Source organism: Pygoscelis adeliae, unplaced genomic scaffold, assembly GCF_000699105.1.
Source record: "Pygoscelis adeliae isolate BGI_AS28 unplaced genomic scaffold, ASM69910v1 Scaffold407, whole genome shotgun sequence".
Taxonomy (NCBI): Eukaryota; Metazoa; Chordata; class Aves; order Sphenisciformes; family Spheniscidae; genus Pygoscelis; species Pygoscelis adeliae.
Window position 1 is genome coordinate 109,268 of NW_008825251.1, and position 9,842 is coordinate 119,109.

The 9,842-nt window shown below is 53.6% G+C and overlaps 1 protein-coding gene across 1 annotated transcript in view; it reads right to left on the reverse strand.

Annotated features, from left to right (window-relative positions):
* The window catches only part of LOC103921392 (fer-1-like protein 4), a 40,470-nt gene that overhangs the window by 29,317 nt on the left and 1,311 nt on the right, over nt 1-9,842 (reverse strand). Inside the window, exons 2-12 of the mRNA XM_009329352.1 lie at nt 9,683-9,738; nt 8,802-8,890; nt 6,603-6,702; nt 4,515-4,606; nt 3,868-3,909; nt 3,590-3,757; nt 3,244-3,304; nt 1,866-1,997; nt 1,641-1,703; nt 589-673; nt 154-313 (exon numbers count right to left, since the gene is read on the reverse strand). Of these exons, the coding sequence (XP_009327627.1) occupies nt 154-313; nt 589-673; nt 1,641-1,703; nt 1,866-1,997; nt 3,244-3,304; nt 3,590-3,757; nt 3,868-3,909; nt 4,515-4,606; nt 6,603-6,702; nt 8,802-8,890; nt 9,683-9,738 (1,048 nt within the window). The remainder of the gene's footprint in view (nt 1-153; nt 314-588; nt 674-1,640; nt 1,704-1,865; nt 1,998-3,243; nt 3,305-3,589; nt 3,758-3,867; nt 3,910-4,514; nt 4,607-6,602; nt 6,703-8,801; nt 8,891-9,682; nt 9,739-9,842) is intronic.

A 9,842-nucleotide genomic window follows, 5' to 3' on the forward strand; every position in this document is an offset into this window, starting at 1 on the left:
ACTGACGGTCTGGAGCTTTGGATCCTTCCCCACAACAGATCTGTTTCCCTGGGTCTTTCCCCATCAGAAGAGGGAAAAATGAGGCAAAAAAGGAAGTGTGAAGAGAAACATGACTGTTTTCCCCAGGGCCGTGCAAGGCTGCACTGCACCTACCTTTCAATGTCCTCATCCTGGCTGCTGGAGGAGGTGGGAAGGGAGCCCACAACTTCCCCACGTGCAGTGACAGAGATGTTGCACTTCACAAAGCCTTTCACGCCTGCCCGCGTGTCCATGGGGTCACTGATAACAGCCCACTTCTGGAAAAACCTGTGATCTGAGAGGGAAGGGAAGGAGTTCCCTGTGGAGAGCCCAGGTTACCATTGCACATCCCAACTACGTCTACACAAAGATTGCCCTGACCCTGCCTCTGAAGGTGCAGGAGGTGTCACCAGCCCTCAGACAGCCAGGAGGAGAAGCAAGTGCTGGTCCTCACGTGAACTAAGTGCTTTAAAGACAGGGCCCTCACCAGACCCAGCAGAGCACAAAGAAAACATCAGTTTCAGACAAAGCCGGGGTCAGGGAGCAGGTATGCAGCACAGTCGGTCATACCTGGCTGGCTGTACACCGTCACAACATCCATCTTGAACGTTCCTATGCACGTTCCCAGGAATGGTATCTTCTTTGAGTGAAAAACCTGCAAACAGCACAAATCCCTCTGAGCACCAAGAGATGCCCGTTCCAACACACAGCTCAGGCAGCGGTTGCAAGCTCCTCATGCACACTGACCCGTCTGAGTTAGCCTGGGACAAACCCATTCCTGCCCAACCATTCCCACAAAGCCCACCAGCCCATAGTCCTCAGACAAACCTGGGCCAAGGCAAATTCATGTGCAACCAATTTAGCTTCTTCTGCCAGCCCCACATAAGCTAAACCCCTACGACAGACCAAGGGCAGACCTGCTTTCCCGCAAGGACTCCTACCTCCATATCCTGCTGGGCCAGGACAGAGCCATGCCTCCATCAGGCTAGTGTCTCTCCCAAAACCCAAGCCTTGCTCGGTGCTTGCTGAACCCACACCAGCAGAAGAGACATGCAGCCTTTCAAAGGGAAAGTGCTGGAGATCGTGTGGCAAAGGAGGTGCTGGCTGGGTTTAGCTGTCTTCAGAAAAGCCCCATGTCTTGGAGAAGTCCCTGTGCTTTGGGTCAAGGGATTTTTGAAGACAGCTCTCTGCCTGCCTGGGCTTTTCTACAAGCACAAATCACTGCTGAGCTCCCCTCACACCAGTCATTTGCCTCCGCAACCTGCAGGATGAGGCTCCAGGGTAAGAGGCAGCAGGGAATCATCCCCAAAACAGCAGGGCAGCAAGGCAATGGGCAAGAAACTGCCTCAGCAGCCCCACTTCAGTCACTGGATGCAGAGAAAACCTGACACAGAGGAGGTGGGAAGGCAGCACTGCTCAGCGCTGGCTCAGAGCAGGGCCAGGTCTCTGCCCCACTGTGACTGCAAGAAGCTCCTTTGGTCCCTCTGCGGGGCAGATGCCTCTGGCTGGAAAACCTGCCTGGTACTGGTACCCTTGCTTTCCCCATCACTCCCAGCATCCACATGCAGAAGCGCTGGGCTGTACCAGTTACCAACGAAGGATAAAGAGGAGGACATACTTACTGAGATCTCTATGAGTCTGTGGAATAAAATGTCCCTTGGCTCATGGAATTCAAACAAAAAATACTGAAAGAGAAGAGCAAGAAAGCTGAGCCCCCGGCTCCCAACATGGCCCCACAAGCACCTCTGCCTGAGAGCAGCTGCATCCCGAACATCCCCTGCAAGGATTGCCCCAGCCACTTGGGACACCGGTAGGGCAAGGACAGATCCTCTGTCCATATTACATACTTCATTGTAGAAGGGGCAGTTTGTTGACTTCTGCGTCGCCGTGTGCCGCTTCTCCTCTCCAACCTTGACTACCACAAAGGGGTTAATGTTCACACCCACCAGCTTCTGCGCTTCAATGATATTAATCCCAACCTGAGAAAATGTGGGAGAAAACCCTCGCATCAGCACTCTCCTCGTTTCCAGCTCCATCTTGAGCTTGTTTCAGCAATACCAGTACACAAATGTGCAAGGCCCTCTTGCCGTGGGGGCGGACACTTGGGGCAGGCAAGAGCATGGCTGATGAAATCTGCTATAGCCAGGACAAACCAAAATGGTATTTGAGATATTTGTTCCTTTCAGACAAGCAAGGAAATGAAGTGTTAAATCCCCAGCATCTTTGACAAGAGTGGCCTCCCCAGCAGCACTGTCCCCACTCAGTTCCTGATCCCAAGGGGATGCAAACCCTCTGCTCCCACATGGTGAGGTCCACAGAGCATCTTGGAGAAGATGCTCTTTGTATCTTGTGTCAATACTTCTCTTTGAATCCTACTGAGATGGACACCATTGGAAAGACTGGAATGTGGCTGTCTCATTTGCTGCGACTGGTTACGGGTCTAAGACATGGAAGAAATGTTCTCAACATTTGCTCTCAGTACAAGCAACTAGGCAGTTGTTAAGGTGAATAACTTCAAGAAAAGGATGGTAGGAAATTCCACCCCCCACAAAAGCTTGGTGGACAGGACCCAGCCCTGAAAAGCAGGAGACTGAAATGTGAGTCCATTACTTAGAACCAGGGAAGTATTTAAATCCATAGCCAGGCTGGGAGACGTGCCCTGAAATCTGCAGGGCAAAAGATGGGACTGAACTCCATTTCCAAACTTCACAGGGGTTTCAAATAAACCTGATGTCAGAGCATTGGCCAGAGCCACAGATTCATACCAGCCTCCCGGCACCTCCAAGAAAGCCCCTGCAGCAGCCCTCTACCCCCAGCCATGTCCCACAGATTTCCCTGGGGGCCCAGGCAAGGCCCTGGGGAAGCTGGCAGGCACCAGCCCTGCCTGGGTGCTTTCCAAAGCTCTGCTCAGGCACTGTTTTGCAGTGGCACATGTGGCTGTCAGGCTGATTCCCTTCTCCTGTACATCCATAGCTAACTACATGGCCCAAAAAGAAATTCTGCTCTGGGCTGGCTGATGTTGGAGCCAGCACTCATGGATGTAGTCCATTCAGGGAATCTCACACCTTGCCCAGGGAAGCCACACAAAGCAAGAAGGTGTCTTCATGCCAGAGGCCTTGCCGGGGTATGTGGCAACTGGAGAAGCCCAGGCCTGCAGCAAGGCAGCAAGGGACCGGCTGCGGGGCCAGAGGCAGCTGCAGGGACGCGCACCCAACGCTGCAGTACCTGGAAGCTCTGCGGGATTGGGGTGGCAAAGAGGTCCTGTGCGGAGCAAAGTCTGGAGCGGCTGCACAGAAAAACAACCCGGGTGAGCAGATCTCTTCATCTACATGGACCTGAGCAAGCCCCCACCAAGGCAACTGAAACCTTGGAAAATCATGGCTCCTTGCCCTGGGAACGATTAAATCCCCAACAGTCCCTGTTTGGGGCCATTGGAGATTGAAGGTTTCTGACATTTCACAGAAGCAGAATGCCAAGAGATGCAGGATTCCCCTAGAAATCACCCCATGAGCTGGCACTTTCCACCCCAGGGCCCAAGCAGGGGCAAGAGAGAAGAGCACCCCATGAATACCTCTTCACAGGGCTGAAGACAATGCCCGAGACCTCCATCTCGGACAAGTCGTAGAAATCTTCTTCCTCATCTTCCTCTTCCTCATCAGTCTCCAGGCCTTTTGCCAGCTTCCTGCCCAGCGTGGCAGCCCTCCTGTCCAGTTCACTCGCTCTCGGCCCTTCAGCTGCCCTGCAAACCCCCCGCCACATCATGCGCCACATAGTCATCCCTGATGAGCGGACTGTGCACTCCCCTCCACCCAGGAGGGTGAGCTGATACACTCAAATAGGGCTACTTACTCCAGCTCCTCAAATCCAGGATTGCGGATGATTAACTCCGAACTGTAAGAAAAACAGATGCTTTGCTGAAAAAACAAGTGTGTTGCGGCTGTTCACTGATGCATTTAAGTAACAGTGCCACAGACATGCTCCTGCTTGGCTCTTGGCAGGGACACGAGCATCCTCCTAAGCGATACTTTTCCACTGTCCACCCTGTGTGCCTGCTGCTTTGCCTCTGGCACTCCAGAAGTGACACTCCCCAGACCCTGCTTCTGCCTGTCATCCTGTCCGCCCAGACACCCACATGTTCCCTGGCTTTGGACACCACCTGTGTGCAGGGTGCCTGGGGTTGCTACAGTCCAAAGCCATGCTCTCTGCAACTTTGCAACCAGTTTCTTGCTCCCATCAGCCAGGAAGGCTGCAGAAATGCTCTCAAGTCCGAAAGGACTCCCAGGGTGCAGTGGGTTGTTGCAGTCACAGGCTCTTTGTGAAGACAAGGTATTTTCTTTCCAAGAGCCCTGCTCACTTATTGCTGCTGTAGAGCAGACATGCATCAGCCTGGCCAGAGGTGGAGAGTAAATGAGGCTGGATTGCATCCCAAAGGCTGCCACTGGCAATGGCAGCTGTACAAGCTGCCTGGAAATTTGCTCCTCCCAGGATTTCAGTACCTGTCTTTCATCTGATAGACAAAGTCCTCTTCAACCCAGGTCCCAGCTGAGCCATTTGGAGGCTGGTAGCGCAAATCCAACTCAATGTAGATCTACAAACAGAAAACAAAACTGCCTGAGAGCTTGGCAGCCACAAAACAACTGCAGAAATGTCACAGAAAAGGGGAAGGGTGGCACGGAAGAAAAAAAGAAGTGACGTGCTGGTGGAAAGAAGGAGAAGGAAGGGGGTCACAACCCCACAAGAAGCCTATTTATACCAGACTCTCCTTGTCTGCCTCCATCAACAAGCTAGAGTTAATCAAACTCCCTTCCCTAGAGCTTTCCAAACTCCAGGATTCACTGAATAAAAGCTGGCTCAAGTTTCCAAATCTAAAATATACCACGGAGAGGCCCCTGAGAGCCATCTCGGGGCACTTTTGACAAGGAAAGTGGGGAGAGCCCTGCAACAGAGCAAACTAATGAGCAGGGGTTTGGAGCCAGGTCTCTGTGGGAGGCATGAGACAGCTGGCAGAGCATCTCCAGGCATGACAGCTTGGTTTAAAACACCACAGAAGCCATAAGCACACCCAGAGTCTGCATCACAAGAGACACTGACTTAGCATTAGCAATGAAGGACAGCCAGAGAAGTATGGGCACGTTGGGTATCGGCACAGCCAGCACGGGTCTGAAAACACTTGGTCTGCAGGTGACCAGCCTGATCTCAAACCAACACAAATGCAGAAAAGAGGTGAAAATAACTCAAGTCCCAGAGAAGAACAGGAATTGGAGTAGTAGGAAGGGCTTTGTTCCCACTTTGCTAAAGGAGCAGCAGTTGAAACAGCCTCTCTCCCTTGGCAACGTGTCTCTTCCCAGCTGAGCTGAGGCAGAGGGTCTCAGGCTGCTTTTGGATGGGCGTCCAGTCTTGCCTGCCCTATTTCTGTCCCCCGCAGCCCTTGTGCAGCCAGGGCTGAACAATCCAAAACCAACCTGGCAAAACCAAATGCAGTTGGTTTTTGGTTGGAGTGGCTCATCAGCATGAGCGCTGCTGTTAGCACAAGTGAAGAGGCAGCCAGGGGCAAAGGGTTGGGCCACAGAGCCGCTCTGACCTTACAGCGGTGTAAGTGCCCCTAGCACAGTTCCCTCAAACCATCACCAGCATGGAGTGCTGCTGGAGGGTCAGTCTAGTCCCTGTCCATTTGCTGGCATGAATGTTTGTGCAGTGAGCTGCATCAGGCTAAAAATCATTCTGGAAATGCTCAGTTTCCACATGCACTTGCTCCCTGATCCAGCCAGCTCAGCAACACGGGAAAGCCACAGAGCTGCATCCCCAAGTGCCACCGCAGGGGTGAGTCAGGTTGCCCATGGGAAGGGCAAACAGGGGCGCAGCACATTGCAGGGCAGTCTGCCTCTGCCTCTCCTCCTCCCGGCCCTGCCCGCAGCCCTGGCACTGAGCCCTGGTTGTCCAGCATTCGCTGAACCGTGCCTGCACACCCAGGTGGCAGGGACCAGGTCATTTTTGGGTCGCATTCATTTTCCACCAGCACAAAGGGCCCAATGAGCCCTGGCACAGGAGGGGAGCGGGACCCACAGCACAGAGCAGAGCAGCAGGCAGGTGTCAGAGCCGCTCACACTGCCCACATCATTAAGCCATCTGGTTAGCACTGGTATTTAACCCAAAAGCTCACCGGGGGTCCCGAGGTACCCTGCCACCTTCAGCCTCACCCCATCAGCTCCCCTCTGCTTCACACCCTGCAGCAGCCCACACCCACGTGCTGCGTGGTGCAGGAAGCAGATGAAATGCTACCTCCTACATCCATCGCCCAGACCTGGAGAGGTTTTACTAAGCCTCCTTCTGCTCATCCAGGCCCTCAGCAGGTCTCCAGGGCCCCCAGCCCAACCCACGCACTTCTGGGTGCTCCTACAACCGCTCGATGGGTGTGAAGTGGCTGCACCCCTGCGCAGAGATGTCACAAATGCCACAGCGCTCCCAGGCTCAAAGCAGCACCTTGCACTCTCCATCAGCCCCAAATCCACCTGGGAAACATCACACAAGGTTTCCAACAAAGCCTTCCTGACTGCTGATGGCCAGGCCACCCATGGAGGACTTACACCAGTGACTCTGTGGTTCATGTCGACAAGGGCCTCCCGGAGGATCAGTCTCCCAGACGTCATCAGGTGCTGAAGGCTGAGGACAAGGGTACCAAGAAGCCTGGAACAAAACCAGAGGCTGCAGCAATACTGTACGTAGCATCAGTGCCTACACCCTGGGGGAAGAGAGTACCAGGATCTCCGCTGTCCTGCTCACAGCCGCTCCAAGCTGCAGTGAAGGCAGCGAACTGCTGCAGCACTTTCCATAGGGATCCTGGCAGCCGAAATACCCGAGACCCACTGACCCTGCAGCAGGTCATGCCTCCATCCTGGTCATACCCATGCAGCTGCTTGCAACCAAGCTGCCATCAATGGTTAAAGGCTTGTCCAGATACAGTCCCACCGAGTGTGAGGGAGCTCTCCCCTTCAGCAGAGCCAGCCTGTGTTTGGGCACCCGGTGGAGCTGGGGTGACTCTTCCCAGAAAAAACTGGGAAGCAGAGGCTCCACACAAGGAAATACAGAAATAGGACATAAAGCCATGGCCGCAGGCATGTCTGCAGCAAGTCAGGCCAAAATTTACCTACTCCAAAGGGGCTTCTCCCTGGGAAAGGGTCATCTGGCTCCCTGCAAGTGGCAGTAACGCATGGGGGGTCGCATTCGGCTGCTCCTAACCCCACCTTGTGTTACTGCTGTCTGGAGCCTGTTTGTACGCTGGCCGCCATCTCCCCATGGCAGCTCTGCCGGCAGCTGAGCTAAGCCCTGCGTGAAGCAGAGCTTCCTGCTGCCTGCTGGAAACCACCAATGGAGCGTTTCACTGCACACCCAGGACAGAGACAGGAAGAATCATTCCCCAGTCACCTCCATTTCAGCTGCGAGCTGCTGATCTCTCATATCCCCTCTCACCTCCCTCTTCTCTAAGACACGAGCCCGGCTAGTCTCCTACCCCCGAGGAAGGAGTCTCTGCTTCCCCCTCCTCTCTAGCTTTTCCAGATCAGTACTGCTGCAACAGAAAGGCTGCACATGCAGAAGTCCAGAGACCACAGGTCAATACAGTGGCTAACAAATTTTTCCCTTCTGTCCTTCCACACTCCCTTTCTATTTACTTTTGATCATACCAGTGTGCTGACCAACTGCTTTTAAACTGTAATGCCTGTTACGTGCCATTACTCTGCTCCCCAGCAGTGGAGGTGTGTGGATAGATGCTGCCAGTGCCAGTCCAGCCATTTCCCGTTGGACTTCTTTGCTCAGCGCCATCAGGTGCTGGTGATTTGTTACTGTTTGTTTTATCTATTTGTCCTATAGCTGTTTCTATTGACATTTCAGTCAGAGACAATTCCTCTGATCCAGCTCCCATAAGGAAAGCATCCAGTAAACAGAGACATAAAGTTCAGCCACATTTTCTGCTCTGGCTTTAAGTGTCTTGCGTGTGCTGTATTAATCTGTTTCCTCCACACCCTCTCTGGCAGGCTTGTGATTGCTTTGAAAAGGTTTGTATTATTAGCTGCCTCTAGAAAGTTGTTCCTGTTGATTTTCCTTCAGTTCTTACATTTTGCTTATCAGAGCTGGCACCCTTCCCTGCATCCTCATGTTTCACATGTCCTGGAAGGACGTGCCTCTGCTCCCTTGCTTGCTCTACCACCACTATTCAATCTGTCACCTCTACTCTTGGGTTTCCCTGAAGTGTTTTACAACTACTGGAATAGCTGCTGAGTTCACAGTATTGTGTCTGTGCCACCTAGAAGCATTTTAAATTCTGGCTGATCCTTTAAATTTAAATTGCTGTCTTTTTTAAAGGTTAAACCATACTACCATGGGCTCGGGGCTTTTTCCCCGCTGACAGGCATGTTGAATTTGGGTGCAGCATGGTCACGGTCACCACGTGGATCTACAAGGTGAGAGCAGGTCCCCACTCTGCTGCAAGTCCTGCCCTTGTAGCTCTATTTTTTAGGGCCCTATTTTACCTTTGTCCCACGTAAGGGTCTGATCTGGATCCTTAGGTAGTCTTTGTTACTGCTGGCACAACTAAATCATTCCCCTTATTTAACTTAGTATATACAGCACTGCTGCCCCACCAGAACCAGCTCCATCCCTCTTCTATAACTTGTATCCTGGTTGTCTTCCTTCCATCAAATTTCCAACATACGTTTTCTACTCCAGGTAGAAAATTTAAAGCCCAATATGTCTCTTCCCCCACCTCTGCTGGTCACTAAAGGACCTACCTGTTACTGAAAACCTTGCTGCAGTTGTAAACTTTAATGGACAGCATCTCTCCCATGACAAGCTTTCCATAGTGAGGCCAGCGAAAGAGCTACAAACAAACAGAGCAGGAAAAGATGACAGTTCATTCCCAGGCACACTTTCCCATGTTTGGTGGCTGGTTGGTCTCCTCTGCAAGGTGACCGAACCAATGAGCATGACAAAAAGCTGCTGCTGCGGTGGGAAGTTACTTTCCTGCTGGCCAGGGCAGAGCCTGCAGCTAAGAATGGAGGAAGGATGGGGAGGGCAGTGAGAGCCCCTCCAGCAGCTCAGAGCCGCAGGTTGGCTGCTAAAAAAGCCAGAGCATCATCACCCTGGAAAGACGAGGATGCTTGTGCCTGCTGAGGTCCCTGAGCTGGCGGGTTGTGGGGTGAGACGGGATGTGGGAAGGTACAGAGGTACTTAGGGAGAAGCGATCACCCAGGGCAGGGAGCCATCAGGCTCAGGCACATCGCAAAGCTGCGCCCCGAGGCCATGATTCACCTGACACCCAAACTGGCCAGCTGCCTTGCGGCTGGCAAGAAGGAAAGGTCCCTCCTGCCCCCCAGTCCTTCTCTCCTTTCCCCAGGCAACCACAGAGGCATCTGGAAGGGATGGGAGATCAGCGACAGGAACCACCCGCCAACCCAGTACGGCTGGGCTTTTAGAGGCTTCAGGGACATGACGGTGAAGATGGATGCTAGGAGGAACGCCTCCCGGCCCAATCCCTGTCCCTGCTCCCCCCGTCACCCCCTCCTGCCCCACGAGGCATCGACAGAGATGCTGCCATGTCCCATCCCTGTCCCATGGATGACACCTGCAGAGGAGCCCTGGTGCTCCGCACGCCCCGCCGGTTTGCCCTCACCTCCCCGAAGACGGCCTCCGGGCCGCAGCGAATCTTCCTCGTCTTCTGAGTGAAGCCTTGGGAAGGAGAGGGGAGGTGTGAGGTGCCGACGGGGCAGCGCGGCCTGGACCGGCCCTGCCCGCTCGCCGCGGGGAAGGCAGACCCCGTCCCTCTCTCCCTC